Genomic DNA, 26,296 nt, shown 5'->3' on the forward strand with positions numbered 1-26,296 from the left:
AGGAAGAGACATAAAAAATGACATTTCCAATTTTGATTATTTAAAAAAAAAAAAATTGAACACAGCCACACTACACTATAATAAATTATCAGTTCCTTAATAGATTTATATCTAAAAATGATATATGATCAATGAACAATTGTTGTATCTTATTTTAGTAATATATTTCCGTGCAATATTAGTTGTGTATAGAATATGAATTCATGCAGTTGTACGTTGCATGCAACATGTCAGCATTTCCTTCAAGTAAGCAGTCAATCATGCACCTTCCCTTATGGTACAGATTTAAGTGCCTCTTGATTTCCTCCTGTACACCATGTGATCATGTCTTATTGTGATACATTTGGACGTGTATCTTGGCATACATGAGCAATAAATTGTTTACTATTTACCTATAGTCTGTATTTACTTCCTGAGGCATCAGTTGCCAAGTGGATGATTGTGCCGCAACTATCTATGCAGGGTTATGTCCCTTTGCCATGACAGGATCAGCTGATCATGGTTGATATCGAAAACGATCCTAAGTTTGTGAGCACCATACCTAACACAACTTAACACAACTGATATGATGGCAATTTTAGATTTGCTGAAGAGGAGTTCTTAGTTCAGTGCTGAGACACGTGGATGGGCGGAGGACCAATGAAAACCCTTATTGACATCTTGACAACATCAGGGTAAGCTAACAAAGGACATTTGTGGAAGCCGCCACAACCTCAGTCTCTTTTCAGGTAACAAAACAAAATAGAGTAGAAAAGATAGAGTTTCATGATTTATTAACTAAATGACAACATCATATACATCACAATACTGTTTATGTTAACTAAAAACAAAAGATATCCGTACTAAATGACAAACCACTTTACTAGGTTACCAAACAAAAGAAAGAAAACAGAAATTATACACAGAAAATAAGAAAGAAACGTCTCAATTCATTTCATATGGTAGACCATTTAGGCATGTAAAAAGAAGCGTGCATAAGGAATTTATATGAGTTTACTAGTCTTTGCCTTGCTTTGCATAGCATGTTTACAATACATTTAATGACATAGGCTCCACATGGTGGAATTTGCTCACTTGAGACACTGTCTTCATTGAAAGCCAACAAGTACAACTTCAATCCTTGAATACATTTAGTTCCTGTTTTCAGCCTATCACACAAAACATATTAAGACATGGATCACCAGTCTCTGTAGACTTGGTAAGAGTGAATAATGCTGAAATGGCATTCAGTAAGGGCTGAATATTAGCAAAACATTGCACTGCAATATAATGCGATAAAGGTTTCTGAATTGCAGTAGGTATTGTGATATCTAGAGAGGTAATGTGTTCATAGTGACTGACACTGACTACATGCAGAACCTATTTCCTTCCTACTGAAGTAAATATTAAAATGTTAAAGTAAGCATGGTCAATCTCCCTCATTTACAGATGAGATAACGTGAGAGAGAAATCACTTTCTCATTTTGTCAATTGATTTCGAAGGGATATGTGAATGAATTTCTGATATATTGTAGGTTAAATGATACAAATGAAAACGAAACTTGTTATCTTGTTTTTACCCAATATACCGGTACACAGAAAAGATATTGCAATACATATTATTTTAAAAGCGTATAGCAGTATACCGGTAATACCGTGCAGTCCTACTGAAAGGTGATGTTGTTTTGTGTTGCCCTTCATGAAATCGATTGTCACTTTTAAGATTGATGAGGAACACAACAGATAAAGGATCATCATCAACAAGTTATATTGTTATCCTTGTCCATCATTGCTTGTTTGCAAATCTACAAAGGCATCTACCGTATTTCCTCTACAAGACGCAGGCCTCCAACACAAGCCGGCCTCTTAATAATCATGAGGACCGTTTCCTGCGCGCACATAGCCTTTGTATGCCACTGTGCCAGCATTAAACAGAATACATGCACCTGGGTGTCTAATGGAGGAAATACAGAAGGTGAAGTTTCACTGACGTATTGATGTATATGGAAAATCAGCTGTTGCCATAAGACCAGACAATATATTTTTGTAGTGCGTGCAATGGTTAAGGATGTCTTCATTGTAGTATATGGCTCTTGAAAACTATCCATTACTGAAATACAGTCGAACCTTGTTTTGTCAAATTTGAATGTGTTGAATTCTAGGTTGTCTTGCACTCATTTGAAAGACCCAAGTGTCCAAATTAAGAATAACATAATAACTAAGGTACTGGTCTATACTTAGCTCACTAGGACAAAGGCAAAAAATGCAAAAGATGCCTGCACACAATGAACAAACTGATCAGTCGTGAAAATAAAGTTGTAGCTCTAAAAAAATGTAAGTAGGTATAAAATCCATTCTCCTACCCAGAGTTCCACGCATTTGGCAGCCAGTGAGCAAAGTACCTCTGCCACAGGCCAGCACATTGTGACGATTCGTCACATCTTTCACAGTCCATTCAAGATATTGAATGTGCTTTTCATTCGTTTCAAGTTTGACAAGTCTACACATTTTCATAAACAAATGTCAAAGAATGGTATCGGTTCATTAAGAAAGTATCCTAATACGTGAAAATCTACTTGTTTTTGTGTAGTTATCCTTTGTTTAGATTGGTTGTACGGCTCCACATGTTGTCATCGAAGCCCAACGGAGAGTTAGAGATACGGTCACTTTGATGTATAAATATATATAGTCATGAAATTCAGTCGCAGTTGTAGTATCTATATAATTATGCAAAACAATATGTTAAGCACCCACAAATACTTGCATTAGTCCCTTCTATACTGATTTCTGAAAAAGCATGATTGTTTACAAACAAGAGAAAAGTCCAGTCACGTGATATGCAAATTAGCCTGTGGCAGTGGTGTTATGCTGAGTCACCACTGCGCAGGAGTGTGTATAAAACCTTCTCAAAACCTAAGATCACCTTCATGCAGGGACCTACTTTTTACAAACTTGAAGTTAAACTCCATGACTAAAGTATCATTCATTCAATTGTCTTCAAAAGGATAACTGAGTCAACAGAGTATTAATTCTGCCCATATGAACTCACAGTAAGTACAATCTCACTAAAATATAGAGATTGGATTAGGCTAATAAACCAAAAATGTTTTGGTTCTCAGGCACCGCCTGCATCATCATCAATTTCGCTTGTTTCCTTTTTATTTCCTTTTTAATTTTTTTTTATTATCCTCCAATATTCCATGTCCAATGGTAGTGAAATACTGTATTCCAGTATTTTACTCATCAAAGGATACATTTATGTAGAGAGGCCCTTTCCTGCACACAACTGTTTATTTGGTTAAATAACTGTTCATTTGGTTGCATACTAGTTTGAACAACCACCCCACCCAAAAAAAAGACACCGCCCACCCGCACTATATTTTCAAAAACCATTGCCTATTATTTTTTAAAGCCTTGCGTATGGCTAAATGCAGCTTTAAGTAGTATTCCTGCATTGTTTGATAGGAATTACTTAGAAGTTGACGGATGACAAATGGAATAAGGCTCTATACCGAAACATTGCCTTTATAGTAATTAAAGAAGTTATACATTAATTGTGTCTACTTTGTTAATATTCCTGCAATACCACAGAAGGGGAACCAGAAATGGGCTTCACATGTACGGGGAACTGAATTTGGGTCTATAGAGAGAAGGGCATATGTTTAACCAAATGGCTTTCCCTGCATTAACTCTGAACATTCATCTAGTTCACTGTTTAGTTAAAAATATCCGTGTAATATACTATGCATCCATCTGAATATTAATTCATTTCAGACTGAGTCCATTCATTTGATTAATAATTCATTTAGACTTAGTTCATCCATTTGATTAATAATTCATTTCAGACTTAGTCCATTCATTTGATTAATAATTCATTTCACACTTAGTTCATCCATTTGATAAATAATTCATTTAGACTTAGTCCATCCATTTGATTAATAATTCATTTAGACTTAGTTCATCCATTTGATTAATAATTCATTTAGACTTCGTTCATCCATTTGAATAATAATTCATTTCAGAAAGAGTCCATTCATTTGATTATTAATTCATTTCAGACTTAGTTATTTCATTGATAATTCATTTCTAACTAAATTTCAGACTTAGTTCATTCATTTGATAGATAACTCATTTCAAAACCACCTTGCAATCTGTTCATGCCTCCAAGGCACATGATATGTTGAATATGGTAAATCAATTCAAAACATGGTCCTTCGGTACACGCCAGCAAAGCACCTGCAGTTCTTAACACTGCAGTTGTAAACTTTGGTGAAAGAAGTTTGTGAATGTGAACTCACTCTAAACAAAAGAAATGGCATAATCATAATCATAATATGATATTAAATAAAGCTATTATCATTTTTAATACATCTGACATAACATTTGTATCAGTCATTACAGCATGATGTCAAAAATGTTAAAGCACAGCTGGTACAAAAATGTCTTGAAAAATAATCAGCATAAGAAATATCAAACTCTAGATATCATTGGACATTTAATATGTAAATATCATAAATTAACATAATGAATGAGTAAGGCATAGAATTATAAGCTCAAATCTGCATCATGTTTGACTAATGGATGGATTACATATACCTTGCAGACAAATACATATGTATGAATATAGATTTTATTTCACATGACCAGTGTCCATGGTAACAGTGTTATCATATTTAAATATAAACATTGATAAAAAGTTTAATATATATCATGCTATATGATATCAAAAACATATTTATATTTTTTTATATATATCATAAATTTAATCAACATGATTAGCTCTCCTTTTGTTTAACCAAGTAGGATTATTAATAAAAGGGTGCTAATTAAATTGATTAACGTAACAAAACCTACCCACATCAGATACATACTTCAGTCTAACACAGAACTAGTGAGCGAAGACAGTTTTATGCCAATTTTAGCAATATTTCAGCAAAACCACGGCAGGGAACACCAGAAATGGGCTCCACACAATGTACCCATGACTGGGGAATCGAACCTGGGCCTTTGGCGTGGAGTGCGAACACTTGAACCACTAGGCTACCCCTCCGCCCTTAAGACAGAACTAGGAATGAAACAATTGCAAAATATGCAAAGGTAGTGGTAATTGTGTCCTTAGCATAAGATGGATGTACTGAATAATAATAATAGCTTATCACAATCATTTAAGGCCATATTTCATGCTGTACAGACCCCCGTCTTGTATAAGCTTTGTTTCTATAAACTTCAAATTACCCCTTGACCATCAATAACACTATGCCTCTTCATTCAGAGGCTGAAGCCGAACATATTTGTTGCAGCTTATTCATGTGAGAAACTGTACATAATAATATCACATTTGCAAACTGCAATGTGTATATACCAACAACTATGCATTGATTAAGATAAAAAAAAAGCTGGAGGGTTGTGGACAGGCACCTGTTACAAATCACAAGGGTTCTGATTTTCATTCAATGTATTGCAACCTGAGCTGGGTCCAGTGATCGGAACGCGAAACACTCTCCCACTGTCCAAACAAACACAGAGTTTGTAGATGATAAGATTTGTGTCAATCTGGTACCCTGGGGACAGTCTTGGCAAACTCTGGTTCAGATAGATGTTGCTCCCAAAATCAAAGTGAATTGAGCCATCCTGTTAAAAACAACAACCATAATTGTAATAAAATGCCTTATAACCACTAACAATATCTAGCCTACGACAAATTTATTTCTTACATGGCATTGGTGTTAACATATATCTATTTTGGTTAATTTTATAGTCTTAACATATCTATTCTATATGCCAGATTTACTATAGTAATATGAAAGAATCTGGTGGTCTTTAACTTCTTTGGAGTTGTATACATTCCATCGCAACAGCTTATTGTGGAGGAAGGGCCAAGGTGATACAGGTTGTACAACTTGTACACACTGACAATCATTCTGAAACCTGTAACCATGGGCATTATGCTGAGTGTGTGAGTTTTGGATTTAATGATGCTTTGAAATGAGTTTTAATTATCTCACAGCATGGGATGAAACCTGAAGTGATGCTGACAAGTCTAGAAAATCTTTGTGGCAAATTTTGGATTCAAAGCCACGATTATAAGTTTCTGACACACATAACAGACACGACTCTCAGACTGCACAGAAAAATGTGGCGCCATAGCCAACTGGGTCACTCATTCCTCTGGGACGGGGATCTCGGGAACTCAGGTGTTTTTTTTGTTTTGTTTGTTTTATGGCAAGCATGGGTTGCTGAAGACCTATTGTACCCCGGGTCTTCATGGGTTTGGGTCGAGTGGGTACTGAGTAGGATCCGGGTACCCACAGGACAACCTGGACCAGAGGTTAGTCACTAAGATATTTTGTTTAATAACAAAAATATCACAATAGCACCTTGCCTTTCTAATGTTTGCATTGTCTTGTACATGTTCGAGCAAGTTGAGTAAAGATAAAATTTCAGTATATGCATGATCAGATCGTTATATAAAACCCTTCCCAAAGCAACATTTTGTAACAACTCGTGAGACCCACAGCAGGTACCCGGGTAGGACTGGGTAGGGTAAGTGGTAGTAGGGGGTCAGGTACCTGGGTCCTAGTTCTAGTCTGGATTCAATGCCACAATTAAAAGTTTCTGAAACACCTAAGGGATACAACTCTGCACAGCAAAATGTGGCACCGTAGCCACCCATGCCTCTGCATAGTGCAGACAGGTCGAGGATCATAAATCTGGGAAGCTGATTCTTGACAGTTTAGGTTTACAATACAGCCACCTTAGACCACCTGTGTGCCCATATTATTGGATTAAACAAACTTAAATACTTGGATCATTCATCTCTTATAAGCAGGATATTAGCTATCAAACATCCAACAAGGAGGCATCAATGCTGTACTCACTGAAGCGTTTAGGTTGACAGAGTTCGAGGGTTCGACAAAGACACTCTTGCCACTCTCCACCTGCACTCCCTCAGATCCAACCACCTTGATCTGTTTCTGGGACTCAAACACAATGTCCTGGTAGCCTTCTCGACTTCTCAGCTGCAAAACACACAAAACACATGTACTTCAACCAGTGGGTTCAATGTAGACAAGGCCATGAAATTAGCCAAGACAAGAGTGAGAGAGTGAATGTTCTTTAGCACCACAATATTTAGCTTTTTTTCACAGCTTCTTGGCAATAAAAGCTTGCTCCAGAAAAAAAACAGTGTCTGAAAACATGAGTAACCATCCACTCTATCAAGGGGTACTGACACACAATCATACTACCATATTCGACGTAATAAGCGCCCAGGGCGCTCGCAAAATTATAAATAGGGGGCTCTTATTATAATATAATTTTGGTGGAAAAAACAGAGTTGAAAGATAAATTTCGTGGTTGATGTTGACAGCCTGAAATGTTTATATACGACAGATATATTTTTTCAAAATTTGATTGCCCATAATTAAGGGTGCATATAACACACGAGTGCGTATTATAAGCGAATAAATAAGTCTTGTGTACATTGATCAATCGGAAGGGGTGCTAATTGGAATTGTTCACTAGCCAATGTATGAGCAATTATCGCCGTGGGCGCTTATTAGAGCGGGGCGCTTATTACGTCGAATACGGTAGTTGTTATTTAATGTAGCACTCAGCAATATTCCAGCAGCATGTAAAGAATGGAGTCTAGACCAGACAATACAGTGATTGACATCATGAGCATCGATCTACGCAATTTTGATACGATGCCATACATCAACAAAGTCAGGACACACAATCAACCAAGTGAAAAAACGTGACCACCAGTCCCCATGTTAGTCTACTCCTACAACAAGCATGGGTTGTTGGGGAACTATTCTAATCCAGATACTTGTAGCAGCTGAGGTGAGATTTAACATCACATTCCAAGATGCAGTTTAACTTGGTTATGCCACTCAGACATATTATACTGACTCCAACATGTCCAGCGCGACCAGCTCGTTTTATCTCCTTAAAGCCGAGTTTAGCCAGGGCAACAGCAATTACTATCTTCACCATTAGAAATTGGGACTAGTCCTGTAGTCCTTGCCAAACTGCCCAATAGTTAAGGTATCATAAGGACTGTAGAAATGTACTATTTTTTAAGAGTTTTGCTTCATGTTATCATTATAAGGCCTTGTGGACAAAAAATGTTAGTTTCTACAAGGATCTTTCAACAGCTTTTTGTATGATGCAGACAGGGATAGCCCAAGGTGATGCAGGTCTCAGACTTTTACCACTTCGGTGAAACCAGTGGTCCGGAAATGGTCATATGCGCCGAACATGTCTGATTGGGAATCTCAAATGTCCTATTTAAAATATGGCTTACCGGACATTTAAATTTTTCTGTCCGGAGTTTGGACCAGACAATCCAGTGACTGACATCAAGAGCATCGATCCATGCAATTGGGATACGATGACATGCATCAACCAAGTCAGTGAGCTTGACAAGAAGATCCTGTTAGTCGCCTCTTATGACAAGCATAGTCGCCTCTTACCATGCTTACAGCAAGCATGGGTTGCTGAAGACCACATGCTAGAAAAAATATCAAAATTGAACAAAATTCTAGTCCGCCCTTACATCAAACACAGAGTCGTGAGGACCTGAATTACCATGAGGGTCCAGACCAGAAACATCTTGTTATAGTTTGTTTGTTGTTTAATGCCACACTTTTCCAGCTATGTGACAAAAGCCTGTAATAAATGAGTCTTGGACCAGAAAATACAATGATTGATAGGAGCAACATACCATGCCATATCCATGACACACAGTTAACCAAGTCACTGAACCTGATCCATTAAGTCACCTTTTGCGATCAGCATGTTTCTGATGATCAAATCTTTCCTTGAATCCCCAGGGGTTAGATTTCTAAGAAGGGGTATTTACTTATCAACTATACATGCATCACTCAAAAACAATCATGCTCCATGTCTTAGCTAACAAGCACAGTTAAGTGTAAGTAATGAGATGTACCTGTCAACATTGTTAATATAGTGCATTCCATCATGCAGCATGGGTAAACAACTACTGCCTCCTTGTTGGTCACTACGGACTGGTTGCCAACACCATGCATGGACACTCATGGTACCTTCCCCACTTGGACTGTGAGGGCATGGAGATTCTTGGCATGTTTCAGCGGCACTTCCATTCCTTCATATCCTGTCTGCAGCAAATTGACACTGGAGTTTTTTCCCTTGACTATGAAGTAATCACTTGATATTCTGGTCAGGCCTTTTTTCAGCTTCACTGTAAATGTAACAAGATATAATCACCTTTCACAACATTCAGTTTTCTGTTCAATTTCTATTGTTTGTTTGTTGTTTAACGCCGCACTCAGCAATATTCCAGCTGTCTATAAGTAATCGAGTGTGGACCAGACAATCCAGTGACTGATATCCTGAGCATTGATCTATGCAATTGGGATACGATGACATGCATCAACCAAGTCAGGACACACAATCAACCAAGTGAAAAAATGTGACCACCAATCCCTATGTTAGTCTACTCCAACAACAAGCATGGGGTGTTTGGGAACTTATCAGGAATCCACATATCTGTAGCAGCTGACATGCATCAACATGCATCAACAAAGTCAGCAAGCCTGACTACCCGATCCCATTAGTCGTCTCTTACGACTTAGCATAGTCACCTGTTACGGCAAGCATGGGTTGTTGAAGACCTATTCTCTACTCATCTTCACGGGTCCTGTTCAATTTCCCTCAATCTCATTCCCATAAGATATTTTACTCCAATACCATACCCGTGGCCTTGTTTGAAGATCGGAGTACACCTTCATATGAGCAACTATCCACGTCATCAGCTCAGTACTAATCCAACAACACTCATAAGATAACAGTTCCCATTCATACCTTAATCATGTTAATTAGTTCACGAGCCGTAGTCATAAAGATTATCAGAACAGTCTTACCAACGGAATACTAGAAAGGGACATTGTCGCATTGTCTTTACAAAACAAACCGTCAACTGATGATTATAACCAAAGCATGACAGTGAGGCACTGAGACATTCAAAACATGTATGATAGGTCATTGTAATAATTGGCAGGGTGCAGTCCGACAAGGTAACAAAACATTTTCAGTATTCCAGTAATATCATGATGGGGGACACCAGAAAGGGACGTTACATATTGTACCAGTGTGGGGAATTCAACATAGGCTTTAAGAATGATGTGTAAATGCCTTAACCTCTAGACTATGCCACCACCCCATATCAATGATCATGGCAATGTGCAAAAGCAGCGTTTTCACAGTGAAAACTAAGAATCAATAACACACTCACAGACTGATCCACGCATGTTCTCAGCACCAATCAGCATCTGAAAGGGGAGACCGATTTAGTATTGCCTCATCATCACAATCGCAGGCACATTGACAATGCTAAAGTCACTGACTTTCTACAATATACATGATAAACTGCCCAGACCTAAAATATTTATTAGGCTGAGATGTACAATTTATGTATGTTCTGATGTATTTGCATGATCTAATACCAGAATGTATTGTCTATGTAGACTGTTGTTGCTATGGAAACTAAAAAAAAAAGATCTTTCAAAAATCCCAAACTGTCAAAATGAACCTTTATACCACTAGACCTGTCTATGTGCCAAGGTTAGTGAAGAAATATTGTACGTTTTTCAAGATCTGCTCCGGAAACAAGCACTACCGCCTTTTCTAGTCTAAGTCAAGTTGTTGCCATGGTTTTCAAGATCTGCTACGGAAACCACATCTTTCAGTCATATTCAAACTGTTTCTGTAATCAAAGTGATAAACATGATAGTCTTAGTATGCTTATCAGAGTAGGAATAATATCTACATGATCTATGTTTACCTGATCTAATAAGAATATTCTTAAAATAACATGAAATCTCCCTCTAATCCACAGTTAATGCACATCTTGGGGCTAATGCTTCATGGATGGAAATACAACATACCTTTGTTCTAGTGCACAAAGGGCATTGATAAGGAAGTGTCAGTGTCCCCTTTGGAATTTGAATGTGCTAACGAGTAGAATACATTTCAAAGAAAATAATTTCAAATTTTGTTCATTGACTTTGATCATATATTCATCATTTTTCAATGTGCTTGTCCAATATATTTTTCAAGCTTCATATGAAAATAAAGTGCGCCCACTACATGCTTAATGGGGGACTTATTGTAACCGTGTTATTGGTACCTTAATACAAGGAGTTTCAAACCCAGTGCTTACTGTGCTATTTTTAGAAACGACGTATAGATCCTTTTCAAATCGACCCCCCAGCCGTGCATTGGACATTTTGATGACTCGGACTTCAGATTCTTCCAAGAATCGCAGCATATTGTTGTCAGAAACAAATTCCATTGGCTTCATCCCAATATGATAAATCCTGAACTTGTATACCAGCCATGCTGTGACCTACAAATGAAAATACGAAATACAAACAAGAGAACAAAGTTGTGAATAAATATATGAAACTTTTTGTTATGGAAACTCAAAAAATAAATTTCTTATAATTTCCCCCAAAATAAATTTCTTATAATTTCCCAGTCTATCAAAAGGCACCAGTTCACCACTAGACCTATGAATGTACCCAGTTTGGTGAAGAAACATTGTACAGTTTTCAAGATCTGCGCTGGAAATGAGTTACATGGAATTTGGTTTATTGATTGAACGACCAAACTATTTCTAAAAGTTATATTTGCCTTACCAGGGCATTGAGCAAGGCAAGGAACACAAGGAAACCAACAAAGCAGTACAGGAAGTAGCGCTTTCTTCCTCTTATTCCAGTCTTGTGTAGGTATTCCTCATTGATGTTGATGTAGCCAGCTCGGAAGTTGCTATTGTGCTCCTTATTCACTCTTCTTTTCATATGGGACTTTTCCCTCATGGACAGTGTGTTGGTGCTTCCAACTCCTGGCTGGGAGTGGCTTGACTGCACTTGCTGTCAATAAATGAACAATGATTACAATGTTGCATTGGCATCAGTTTTTGAATGACCACTGATGACCAATATGAAGGGAAGGCTAAATGTGAGATGGGGAGTACTGCAACATACGCGGCAGATTTTTATTTGTATTTCAAATAGCACCTCCTGAGTAGCGAATCCTGCTGGGGAACCTTGCAGGTACCAGATGTATCGTAAGTCTCCACAGTCCCTAGTATGGTGGCCCAACTTTGGTTGCTGGTGATCTATATCCCATTTTTATTATGTAATGTTGAATTTTAGGTTATTCTTTTACTTGTTCTCAACTAGTTTTAAACGTAAACTGTGATAATCTAGTTATTATAATGTCAATCACTGACAGATTTCTAGTAGTATAATTTTATGGATTATTAATGTTCTTGTCACGATATGGTTGAAATATTGCTGATGTTACAGTTGATATGCAGATTTACCTCAAATTGGTGAGAAAAAGGTGAGATAGCTAATCATAATCTTAACTCACAACTAACCCTGAGGATCGCAAAGGGTCACTTGATCACGAAGGGGTGTTAATCGGAAAAGGGGTTCCTGACCCTAATGATCATAAAAGGGTGCTTGATCGTAAAGGGTGAGTGAGTATGGTTTTTAGATGTGAAACAATACAGCAAGGACCATGATAACCTACATATTGCAATACATGATAACCTACATATTGCAATACACATACATGTAATCACCATGTTCACGCCAAATCGCATGGAGACTTTTGGAAACTTTTGGAACATAATTATTTCAGAGGTGGTTTATGAATCATCAAGCTTCGATTTGTTTCATTATCATTCTAGAAATTGGAGAGAAAATAAGAAAACGCAACAACATTATAGATGACAACTTCTGGTTTATTAATTTTCGATGTATTTACGTTTTGATGTAGATTCTTACATTTTGCAAGAAACCAGAAGTTGTATCCATAAAATTGTATGTGTTCTTATGGTCATCGCTGTACTGCAGTTAAAGAAAACCAGCTAAATAATTTACTTTAGCAAGTGTATCGTCTTATATCTATACAGAAGAAAATGTGTCATTTATCGTATCGTGGCATGAAAACTGGTGATGGAACCTCTGTATTGTTTCACCCCTAATGGTTTTATGTCACTACTAGCAATATTCCAGCAATATCATGACACCAGAAATTTCCTTGACACATTGTACCAATGTGGGGAAGCGAACCATGGGTCTTTGGCGTGACAAACAAACGCTTAAACCACTAGGCTACCCAAGGGCATCCAAGGGAATGGAGAGAATAGTTGGTAACTACACACAACTAACCCAAAGGATCAAAGTGGCACGCAAGATCAGGGAAGATCCATAGTTGCTGCTAATTAGCGCTAAATAGTTGCGTCTGGTAAACAATGGTCAACTGCAGCCTTGCCAAGTGAGGACCCATATTCATAATTTTAGGCTATATCGTAATCAGTACTTTGCTGTTCACCTGTTCGCCCATCTATTCATAAATAACTACATGACGCACACACGCATAGCTTATACATTCGAAACCTTCAAAAACAAATAATTAAGACTTATTTCAAGAAGCACCCGAGTTTCTGATTATATCTTAGGAAGTATTAGAAATACAATCTGGATTATATTTCACTTGATATTGCTCATGTGTCAAAGAGGCTTTTCTATTTCACAAACACAATACATAAACTATCTTGAGATCACATATCAGGCAACAAAATGACTAAAAAACATCGCACTTCGTGTTGAACAATAGTTTTCGAAGTTGATTTACCTCTCCTAACTCATCGGCAGCCATTTTGAGAGTTGGGGTTATACAAAAAGTCACCAGAAAATGTCAACGGATACGGATTGAGAACACTTCGTTCACACTGATTTTGTTTCTGATTGCAATAGGCTATAAGGGTTAGCAATCAATGACATGGAGATTAATTGTGCAGGAAAAAAGGAGTAAGGATTGTCTTCACGTGAAAAATTCTGAAAAATGCATTGAAGCAGCTGTAAAATTCTCGATTGCTGTCTCTGAACGGATAGACAATCTATGATAAAACAAGCTGGTATTGGCCATTGTATTTGGACAACCCGATACCTATTCTGATATTGTCTTACAACAAGCATATGACATGGACGCTACCTACATCTGCTTTATTTTCCAAACAGGTACCTGTGAAAAAAGACTAACTCTTACAGCCTTTAAAAGTATATAATTTTGATAGGAACTACATTTAAATTGAAAATGAACCCCAGTGAGATGGGACTTCAAGAACCTGTAGAAAATCTAGACTTGCTTCGTCGAGGACGAAAGTATTGGAGTAAGGCCTTGGTGAAATTGAAACTACTATGGTTCAGGGACTGTAAGACAGACTACTATGGATACAAAAGAACAAAATAGGCAACACTGCTGTAGTCTCTCTTACTAGGGCGGTCGGGTAGCCCAGTGGTTAAAGCGTTCGCTCGTCACGCCGAAGACCGGGGTTCGATTCCCGGCATAAGTATAATGTGTGAAGCCCATTTCCAGTGTTCCCCGCCGTGATATTGCTGGATTATTGCTAAAAGCGGCGTGAAACCATACTCACTCACTCACTCTCTTACTATACCGCATAGCACATAAAACAACCAGCCCCTTCCATTCCACGTCGTAAGGGAGTTAGACAATAAGGCCTTCCACAGACATTTAGTTATTGTTGTTCTTAAGTGATCTCTTACAACTATGGACGGTATAGTGAAATAAAATCATATTAAATAAAAATACAAATACTGTATTACACTCTGTATATTTATCATATTACTATAATATATTTTTCTGTATTTATTGACAATGAAGTAATTACCTTACAGTATCCATCACTTTGGGTTTTTTTTCACTGAACGTGTTGACAAATTCGATGGGAAGAAAAAAAATACCGTTCAAGAATATTTCGGATATTTGGTGTAGGTATAATAAGAAATAAAAGGAACGTGAAAAACAAAGCGTTCAAGATCTAAGGTGTGAAATCTGGGTCCAATGGACAACATTTAAAATGCCAGATCGTTTTCGGGTCTGCGGAGCTTCCAATGACAGTTTCCTGTTTCCTTATTCGACAAGCTTACATGCACTGTTTTAGTGCCCGATAGACCACTGCCTTCGATTTGTGTAATGCCTACTTGTAAGGCATAGCAAAAAGACCTAAACATGATATCGATTATGCGTTTCAATAAGTGGGGACCCGGGGTAGCTGTGTCCTCAACACCCAATTGCTGGTCTTAAGAGGCCACCGGATTTGGCAACCCGTGAAGACGGGTTCGGGTGGTCAGGCTTGCTGACTTGGTTGATGCATGTCATCGTACCCCAATTCCATAGATCGGTGCTCAAGATGTCAATCACTGGATTGTTTGGTCCAGGCTTGATTATTTACAGACCCCGTCATATAGCTGGAACAATGCTGAGTGCGGCGGTACACAACAAACAGACAATCATTTAGAGATACGCAGATAACTTCAAATCTTGAATATGGAAAAGGGAGCTAACTTTGTCTGTCTTCTTGGAACACTAAGCGACACCAGACCCTCGCCATAGAGTGATCTATAGTGAAGAACAGTTAAGGCCAAAGACGTATATGATATATGTCTTTGGTTAAGACGTAACAACAGGTGATGCATCTGTATCTGCATGTATTTTGCATGGATAGCAACGATAACGATATCCATGAACTGAAAAAGTACAACTGTAGTCAGTGTTCCCACTGGCTTTTGAAACTGCCATTCATTGTGGACTGGCAACTCTCTCCCTCTATATATATTGTATATATATATATATTGTATTTTGTATGGATAGCAACGATAAGGATATCCATGAACTGAAAATCCCACTGGCTTTTGAAACTGCCAGTCATTGTGGACTGGCAACTCTCTCTCTCTCTCTCTCTCTCTTTCTCTCTCTATATAAATATATATCACCGATGTTTTGTTCAACAACAAAGATTCAAAAGGTACTTTATTTGCCGGTCCACGTGGACTGGCAGTCATATGAATTACCGGTCCAAGCCTAATTGTATCGGTAAAAAAATGGTAATTACCGGTAAACGGGAACGCTGGTAGCCAGTATTTAAAGCGCCCTTGACCAAGGTCGCTGCTAAATATAACCACTCGCAGTCACCTGACAGTCGAATCTTACCCGGATTGTAACCAAAACTCAATGGTGATGTTTATTGCTTAGAAAATGGACATATTTTGAAAAGGGCACTTTGCAATTTTTGGCATTACTGTAAGTGATTACTATTAGCATCCTATTTCAAGTGGCAAGGACAAAAGCGATGACATCGTACTAAACTGCAACAGTTTTACTATCCGGCATCCACTGGTCAGAATTGATAGTAAAAGCTGATATAAGTATATGTAGCTCTACTTTTCGCAGCTATGCTGTGGTCAGCATAACCCCTTTAAAACGATATAGTCATCTATATATTAAATATCGTTTTGAGGACAAGGCCCACACAGCCGTACTATAAGGTTATAGCGCACTATAAGCGACACCAATGTGACATTCCATGTGAGCGAGCAAGTATGGTTTTACACCACTTTTAGCAATATTCCAGCAATATCACGGCGGGGGACAACAGCTTCACACATTGTACCCATGACGGGAATCGAACCCGGGTCTTCGGCGGGACGAGCGAACGCTTTAACCACTAGGCTACCCGACCGTCCCGACAACCATGTATAGTATGGGACTTCATAGATCATATGGAGTAACAATAACTTTACACACTCCTTGTCTTGCAAAAAAGCTACAAATTACGCAACTATTACTTGCGAGTCGAAGCCGCAATATACATAAAACGTTTTCAGCCATATTGAAACAGTGTGATATGACAGGCCTAGTAAAGTATGGTGGCACTTTTTAAGATCACAGCGATCTATAAACTTGTTTGTTTGTTTGTTGTTTAACGCCGCACTCAACAATATTCCAGCTATCAGCGAGCCTGACCACCCGACCCCGTTAGTCGACTCTTACGACAAGCATAGTCGCCTTTTACGGCAAGCATGGGTTGCTGAAGACCTTTTCTACCCCGGATCTTCACGGGTCGTCTGTAAACCGGACCAAAGGAGTGTGTGAGTAAGTGAGTTGGGTTTAACGCCGCTTTGAACAGTATTCCAGTTATATCCCGGCGTGTCACCTTAATGTGGGAAGCCCGAGGCGATTCAGGTCAGACGTTGACCACTTTGGTGAAACACACGAGCACCGGTACTTTTCTGACAAACCTAGAAACATAATTCGGACGAACCGGGATTCGAACCCACAATAAAAGGTTTCTAGCGTGCCTAAAGGACGCAACTCTGTACGGCAAATTGCGCGCCTTGCACGATTGGGCCACCAATAAAAAGCAATAGTCTGCAGCGGAAGTAACGAAGCATGAGTACTGACATGATGGCATGCTATGTTAGTCTCTTCATGACGAATAGTGACATACAAAGCAGTATGTAATCTAGTGAGTGAATGTTGTTTAACGCCGTGATCAGAACGTTATATCAAGATGGCCTGTAAATAATCTGGACCAGACAAAGCATCGATTAGAAGCAACAGCAATGAATCACGGTCACGGGTTACGATGACCCGCAATCAATGCACCCGAACCTCTTTAGGCGTCTCTTTCATATATGACAAGCACATGGGATATACTGGGAACCTATATACGAGGAACTGCATGTAGGTACTATTCCCCACAGGCGGGTATGCAATGTGTATATCTGGTCTCACCTGCTGTGAAATTGCATGAATAAAAGCGGCGTAAAAACATACTGGCTTATTCATCTATTTTCAAGACAAACGCCTAATAAGCATGCAAGGGTTTCATAGTTTTGCGTTTTAATAATATCATTGCCCAAGCTTTAACACGGTTCTCCATTTTGCCCTTCACGTTTCGGTTGAAATATCTCTCCTGCAGAAACATATAAGATGGTCAGGCTGACTTGGTTGACGCATGTCATCGTATCCCAATTACGTGGATCGATGTTCATGATGTCAATCACTGGATTGACTGGTCAAGACTCGATTATTTACAGACCAGGGGCGGAAACCGCTTTTTTTAAAAGGGGGGGGGGGGGGGGGGGGGGGGTGTATGTGTGCACAATTAAGATCTATTTAATGTCTTTGGTGGTACTTTATACAGAAATAAAAAAAAATTTCGAAATAAAAAGAAGGGGAGGGGGGTGCCCATACAGACCACCGTCATATAGCTTGAGTGCGGCGTTAAAACAACAAGCAAATCATATAAAGAGGGTTATTTGTTTCCTGAAAGACAGTTCTTGTGTCATAGTTCAGAGACTTTAAAAGTAACAAATAATTACACTCACTTTCCAGATGGCTCAACAACAATCACTCAATACCAGTCTCACTTGGGGGCTGATCTAATCACGTGTCCCGTATAAACATTAGTTAGTTAATATCTCGTCACAGCAAGTGAATATTTGTCCAATTTTCCATTTCCAAGCAGACCGTGCCGGCTGTCGTCTGCGTCGCACGTGCGTGTGATTACACGCGAGGAAGGCAGACGCTCGTACAATCTCGCGTGATTTCTTTCTTTACGTGTTGTTCCAAAGATATAAGGTTTTACTCAGTGGCCTCAATAACATCTCACAAGGGGCTTGTTGGTAGATATACAAATTAGCTCATTGGACAAATAATGTTACTACTTTTCACTTATTCAAGATACAACTCTATCAGGTAAGGGCATCGTTTTCCTTTCTGTTTCGCATCACCCTAAGACTTGGGGTCATACTGACAGTTCAATAAATGAAAGGTGAGTGAGAGAGTTGTGTGTTTAACGTCGCATTTAACAGTATTCCAGTTATATCACGGCGTGTCAGCTTAATGTGGGAGGAAAGCCCGAAGTGATGCAGGTCTCAGACGTTCACCACTTCGGTGAAACACACGAGCACGGGTATGGTGCTGACAAACCTAGAAACATAATTGGGGCAAACCGGGATTCGAACCCACAATCATAGGTTTCTGGCGTGCCCAAGGGATGCAACTCTGCACGGCGAATCGCGGCTTAGACGACTGGGCCACCCGTGCCCCGTTTGTTGTTTAACGCCACACTCAGCAACATTCCAGCTATATGACGGCAGTCTGAAAATAACCGAGTCTGGACCTGATCGACTAGTGGTTGATATTATGAGCAACGATCCACGCCGTCGGAATACGATGACACACAATCAGCCAAGTCGGCGAGCCTGACCGCTTGATCCATTAAGAATGCTAACCCAGAACCCCATATCAGAGGCATGTATTGAACCATCTCAATTAATTTCGCTCGACGATGTCCAATTACTTCCCACAAACAAATTGATCGTATACATGCCACCGGGCGGTAAACGTCGTTAATTGTATATACATACAGATGTCACTGCCACGGGAACTGTATACAACATACATGTTCATCACAGAAGACGCTTTTATGGCATACGGTTGAAATAAATGCAACATGAAATGTTATTTGTAAATTGCAATGATAGACACAGATATATACGTGTAGGAGTATATATACATGTATCTTCATTGTCTAAATGTTAGGATGCACGAGGTTTCAAATTTGCAGGGGTGTGTTTTTTGTTTTGTTTCTTGTTGTTATTTAATTCAACCAATATTCCGGCATATAACTAATTTAGGTTGGACCAGAAAATCCAGTGATTAATATTGTAAGCAACGATGACAAGCTATCAACCAAGTCACCGAATCTGACCACCCGATCCATAATACCGGTAATCATCTTTTGACTTTCTCAGGTTTTAGAAACGCAGGCACCAACGAGCAGATATATTATTCATCTGTTAAAGTTCATGAATAATAATTTCAATGGATTCATGGCTTAGACCTGTGTCTTCCTCAAGTTCAGCAATGGCACAATTGGAATAGCTAGGGCACTTATCCCCAGACACTTTCGACATGCGGTCATGAAATTCTTGGGGAGTACTTTTCTCTGGAGTAAAAAACTTGATGACTGATCAGTACTCGTTCTTTTCCATTTCTGTGTCCATTCGAGTCCCTATCGCGTTGAACTGGCTGTCTCGTAGATCTATATACAAACGGCTTCAACAGACCAAATGCACTTGCAATAAACTACTCAAACAATGTACTACACTGACTAGTTCACTTTGTTTAGGCCCATATTAAAAAAATGGTAAGGCTTAGAACTGTTTGATCAGCCCTCGTACACATACTTGTTTATTATTACCCGTCGTACTGATTTTACTAAGCTCGTGTAAGAATTCATGTATTACTCTCGGTATCGTTCGGGAAATACAACAATTCTAACGCTCGTTTCTGAAAATCAGTGTGACACACACGCTTGTATAATGATCCCTAGATATGTTTGACCTCAATGACAAAATGGCTCTTTGCCCTGTCTATACTGGAATGCACACTTCCAAACTTAGCATGGATTATACAAAACATTTCTATTCTAGTTGATCATGGACTATAAATCAGTCTTTTTCTGGCCCAGAACTTACCTCTCTCATAAAACTGGAACATTACTCACTGAACGAAATTCACCAACTCGCTATCCTGTTTGTTTGTTGTTTAACGCCGCACTCAGCAATATCCCAGTTATATGACGGCGATGTGTAAATAATCGAGTCTGGTGATTGAAAGGTGGAGAATACGTATATCTAATTATTTATTTGAATTCTCCCGAGAAGCAACACAAGAGAAGATTTATTCGGCCTAACAACGACATGAAGATTTACAACTGAACGACACTTTTTGTTTTCTTTTGCATCTGTTCCTTTTTTTTTATAGCGGTAGAGACCATGTGTATAGAAAGGGACCTGAGGTATTGACTGTCAGACTCAAACATGCTTGTTTTGATATGTTTTCTTGATCATTAAGCCAAAATACAGAGGGCGAAATTTAAAAAAAAGATTAAATATTACGACATTCCAATTTAACAAAACTAACAAAACAGATATGTTTTAAGAATACAGCTACAGAACCTTTCCAATTATCGTAAGAAATCTCCACCAAAAGCAGAGACTCTTGTACGATTCCGACCATATCACAAGCATGAATCACTTTATGAATCACTGCCAAATCGTGATGATATTTTCATATTTTCAACAAAACATAGACACAAGTCTGTAAGGCAATGATTATTATTGTAAATAGTAAATTTCTAGATTATATAACTATTACGAACAAGTTATTCCTATGAAAGACAGGCGTCCTTTGACTTTGTCTTGCCTATTAGGATAGAATTACTACACATCCATCGTCATATCACTCAGTACAGGCTTGAGGCAAGGCTAAAAAAACTGTACTGTAAAACAACAGTTTAAATTTTATGATATGTTCGTCCGGAAGCAACATAAATAGGTTTGCGTTATTACCACTTCAAGATACAAAGCAGCCAAATCCCCCCCCCCCCCCCCCCGAGTTGTATAACAAAGAAGCAGCACGGAAACAAAATGATAAACCGATTATACCTCCGCGAGCACTGTCTAATTCATAATAGAAATTATTCATTATATTTGACACTCTCCTCCTTTTCATTTCCCACCATACAGAAATTCGACCCCAGATGAAAATACATCTGGCTAATTAAGCACTCGAGGAAAGCCTGTATTGTCAAAAAGAATTATCATCTTACAAAGAAAGATGGCCGACTAACACCACTGAAGCGTGACAGTCCAGATCGTCTATGGCCGCTAGGGGTCACGTGTCTGTCAAGCGGGATTTCGTCCACCTACGAGATTTGATCTATCATGGTCGATTAATGAGAGACTGCCTTCATTATTATGTGGTTCAGTCAGGAGCAGTTTTATACAATGATGGTAAAGTATTGTTTTGGCACCAAGGGGGTTAGTTATAGTTTGACCCCAGGGGATAGTCTTTGTTACGAACAAGGATCAGGAATATTGAATACGGTCTCGAATCGTTGTATGAATCAACGCAAGTAGTGCTTTTCACTTCTAATGAATTCGAAAGCACAGCGAAAACGTATTTATTTTCAATCAAAGTTCACTCAAGTAACTACCTGATAATAGAAAGGTAAAATATATATAACGTCATCAAATTCTTTGTATACATTCATTTTCCATTCAAGTAATCATTTATATCAAGAATGATAAAACTTGGACGTTTCACCTTGGTGGTGTTTGATGTTACTATTTGATTTTTGGAAGTAGAGATAACGGTGTTTATATGTATTTTATTTATACTCCAATATAAACTGATCCGAGGAGGTACAAACCGAGGCCCTCCCTGTCTATGCATATATCGCATTTAGTGCATATTTAGAGTATAAACAGTTATCAAATTGTCTGCATATACGTTCATTGTGCAGCCTCGGTTGGAATAAACAGTCAGTCGTAGTAATTTTTAGTATATGTTGTATATATTTTAATAAAAGATATTCTCTCTATAGTATTATTACTTTCATGTTTACAATATTTACTCCCAGATAAGGGTAGTGTGTACTCTGCCCCATCGGGAGTTTTGTGCAATAAAATTCTTGATTATTTTCATTTTTCATCGAATGTTAAAGATCCCTTTACGTAGGTACTGTTTGATATAGTGCTCTATTTCAGTCATTCTTCAGTTGTAAATTGTTCATTTCCATTAAGTTATAATGTGTGCAACTGTGTATAAGAGAAGACGACAACAAGTTTTGCACTTGTGCCCAATCCCATTGTCTTTTTAGTCAATAGAATATGTTTAAACTAAAGTGAAGAATTTAACATGTGTTTAATCAGAGACCAAACTATTTTATTATATCTGGTTTTACTTATTAATATACCACACAAATGATAAAGATAAACCAATAATTAATAAGTTACATCAGAGACCATAAAAAATGGTTTCTGGCTTCATCTGCATGAGTTCAGGTCGTATTTATTGTACCATGAAGAAATTCTATGTTTTCCTTGCAACGAATCTACGAGGCGTAAGCTGATCTCCAAGGGATGTATGTTTACATGACACCTATCTTCATTATCACCGATATTCTAGAAGTCTAACGTCAAGGTTTATATTCTTCACAGCTGTATTTAAGATCCAAGATGTTGTGAAACTGTTTGACACGTGGTGTTGAGCGAGCCACGAACCGTCATTGTATGTGGGACAACACGCTAATATATTCATCATGTCTCAAGAGGCTCACTCGGAGCACATCGCTGTTACACGGAAATTGACGAGGCTGGCCGATTGAATTAGCAGCCTCCCGCAACATATGTTTATGGAAGGCAAGCGGCAAACTTGACCTCGGTCGTGAAGGCATACACTAATGGATAAAACAGTCAGGAGAACGTGCGTTGAGATATTTAAAAGCCGTATCAATTTCGAAGATGCTTAGCAAAGATATTCCCCAAAATAAAATAAAAAAATGTCGCTTGAAGAAGTCTTTATTTTAATGTTTGTTCAACTCGCTAAATGATTGAGAAAAACATCGAGTAAAAATAAGGAAATGGAAAGCAAGGGAACCATAAACTTTGTTTTTTAATTAACTGTTTTTGGTTATTTTAAGAAGTAAACATTGTTTCGAGATCTTGCGTGTGGATAGAGAAGCGGTCCAACTCAAGACGTGGTGTGTGAACATCTTGTTTGTTGTTTAACTCCACACCCAGCAATATTCCAGCTATATGGCGGCGGTCTGTTAATAATCGAGTGTGGACCAGACAATCAAGTGATTGACACTTGTGACACCGTGATTAGGTAAATATAAATGCATTTTATTGTACATATTAGCGCACCCACTAGATACCGGGTACAGAAACAAATAAAACAGATTATACATTATGACAGTGAGGAATAATAAACAATAATGAAATAAATAAAACACAATGTCTGAGTGCAGAGTTATAGGACCGTGGTGGAGAACTTAATTACATATTGACAACAGAACAGCTTTTAAAGATATGGGCTGGAAATGATAATCTTACAGTTGTGTAGGGAGCACCTTATATCAAGCTGACGTTCAATGGAAGAAAGCATGCCTAATTATAAAACAGTACTAAATATTATTTTCATGTACAGCATATATCATGTATGTCGTACAATGTTATTTCTTCGTTTCTTATTGTTTATGACAGCAGACAGCAATGTTTTAGTTATATCACGGCGGTAAATATTCGAATTTGTGACAAACCAGTGGTTGACATCATGAGCAACGTTCAACGCCGTAATGGTACGCAGACAACCAACCAAGTCACAAAGCCTAACGACCCGATGCATTAAGTCGCCTTTAACGATCACCTTTGTCACCAAGGAACAGTTCTATCCCGGGATTCCCACGGGAGGTAAACTTGAGTGAGTGAGTGAGTTGGGTTTAACGCCGCTTTTAAAAGCATTCCAGTTATATCGCGGCGTGTCAGCTTAATGTGGGAGGAAAGCCCGAAGTGATGCAGGTCTCAGACGTTTACCACTTCGGTGAAACCCACGAACACGGGTATGGTGCTGACAAACCTAGAAACATAATCGGGGCGAACCGGGATTCGAACCTACAATGACAGGTTTCTGGCGTGCCCAAGGGACGCAACTCTGCACAGCGAATAGCGGCGCCTCAAACGACTGGGCCACCCAAGCACCCCTCACATATAGACAGACCATTGACGATGAAATTGCACAGGTAATATTGGACATAGTGAGAACAAACAGATTTCTGTACAGCGGTGTTGACATGTCAGTAACATCTGTACAGATTGGTGTGCATACATTAAGTTGATGTACAGTTTACACCGGATGTGTCGAACACCATGGTGCCCTAAAAGCAGTTTGCATTTTCGTGTTTTGGGCATATTTGGCTCGTTTCCAAAGGTCGAGATCGCGAGAATGTCCCTTACACTAGTCCATACATTCATGTTCACGCATTCATATCTCATATCTCCACGAATGTCAAGCCGAGAGCCACACTGTTATTCTCGGAACAAATACTCTTAATAGAGATGATGCTCTATTATATACAGTCAATGCCTTCTTTTAACACGTTCAGACGCCAGTTCAAATCAACCATAATTTATTCATACTCTGTCAATTTGTTGAAAAAGAAATGTTTTGGCGTTTCTGCAGCTCACCTGATAATGTCTGGAATATAATGTCTTACTTTACGTGCGAGCTAGCCTTGCTCCAAGGCTGTAATAGGCCTGCTGTCCAAAGTAATAACACTCAATCTGGGATTCACCATGGATCAGTCCACTAAAATTCGCTATTTTTTCAAATTTTCCTGAAACATACATATACATTTGTGGGGCGAACAATCAACAAAGGCTATCCGAATTAGGAATATCACCTCCCGAAAACAAACATTTGACATATAAAAATATCATGGTACATTTCCAAAATCTAAACCTCGAGAACTAGCTTTCTTTTAGGGGTGGGGGGTCACTTGGGAATGGCGTTGGTACGTTAGCGATGATCATTCTGATACGGTTCAGTGCGAGTTCCGCCTTACCGTTGTTGAAAGGCATAATTGAAACCCAATGCAGTTGCCGAAAACAAGATGGTCGCAATATGGTGCTTATATCAACAAGGCGCGCGTGTGTTTTCAGATCTGTGGCGGTAGTCGCTCATTTCATAGAACGTATCATGTTTATGGCTGGAACTTCTCACTGAGTTATAGTTATAAGTGAATTTAAGGGTTTTGGTGTCCATATGATGTCAGGAAGATACATGAGTCCTGTGTTTCTAGTCATTAGAGGCGAGAGTTTTCAAATTTTCTTTACAAATACGGTTATATCGAAAGGGCGCTTTTAATGTCGAACACGACTATCTCAAACAACACTCCTTTTATATCAATGCCGTTGATATGAAACGTTCTTATTATATGCATGACTATCGTTATCTACAACACGGTTGTCCCGATTTGATCTTGTTATTTGTCTGTCATACAGACTCTGAAACAAGTATATCCAATACAGCCAATGCAAATACATAATGTTTAGCAAGTCTAGATTACCGCAGTACCAGTATCTGAAAATGAAGAACGTCTCTGGGCTCCTTTTTAGTATATTTTATAACTATAAGTTAACAACTGTTTTTTTCTGTAAAATATGTTCGTTTCAGAGACTGTAGCCTTGCTCTGGGTCTGTACTGAAAGAAAAGTCCATGGGTGTTCTAGTAATTCTATCCTCCTAATAGGCAAGTCTAGATATGTTGACAGTACATGACTCCAGTCTCTCATAGGACAGCTTGTAATATTTACATAAATTAGAAATTATGATGATCATTATTGCCTTAGAGACTTGTGCAAGTCTAGCTTGATGCAGGAGAGAGTTGCTCCTGAAACGTCTCTCTCATTACCTCCAACGCGGCTGTGTCGAAGAAATGGTAATTTTAAATGTACTTACGAAGCGTGCTTTTGTGGTTGTACACGTGTTGGTATACCCCGAAGACGTCTTCAGTGAATGGTGCATTCAGTCCAAAC

At 38.6% G+C, this 26,296-nt stretch overlaps 1 protein-coding gene across 2 annotated transcripts; it reads right to left on the reverse strand.

Annotated features, from left to right (window-relative positions):
- Window positions 1-3,381: 3,381 nt before the first annotated feature.
- LOC139449645 (beta-sarcoglycan-like) lies at window positions 3,382-26,296 on the reverse strand. 2 transcript variants are annotated; one of them, XM_071231123.1, is made up of 7 exons: window positions 26,220-26,296; window positions 11,664-11,897; window positions 11,186-11,371; window positions 10,259-10,295; window positions 9,048-9,205; window positions 6,858-6,998; window positions 3,382-5,610 (listed from the first exon to the last, which is right to left on the reverse strand). In XM_071231123.1, exons 1-7 carry the CDS (start codon window positions 26,283-26,285, stop codon window positions 5,401-5,403), a joined length of 1,032 nt encoding a protein of 343 aa, XP_071087224.1. In that variant the 5' UTR covers window positions 26,286-26,296; the 3' UTR covers window positions 3,382-5,400. The 2 variants fall into 2 exon arrangements, with proteins under 2 accessions (XP_071087224.1, XP_071087225.1); XM_071231124.1 differs by lacking the exon at window positions 26,220-26,296 and adding an exon at window positions 13,675-13,712.

This window comes from Haliotis cracherodii, unplaced genomic scaffold, assembly GCF_022045235.1.
Source record: "Haliotis cracherodii isolate W230 unplaced genomic scaffold, xgHalCrac1.p SCAF_8, whole genome shotgun sequence".
In the NCBI taxonomy this organism is placed as follows: domain Eukaryota; kingdom Metazoa; phylum Mollusca; class Gastropoda; order Lepetellida; family Haliotidae; genus Haliotis; species Haliotis cracherodii.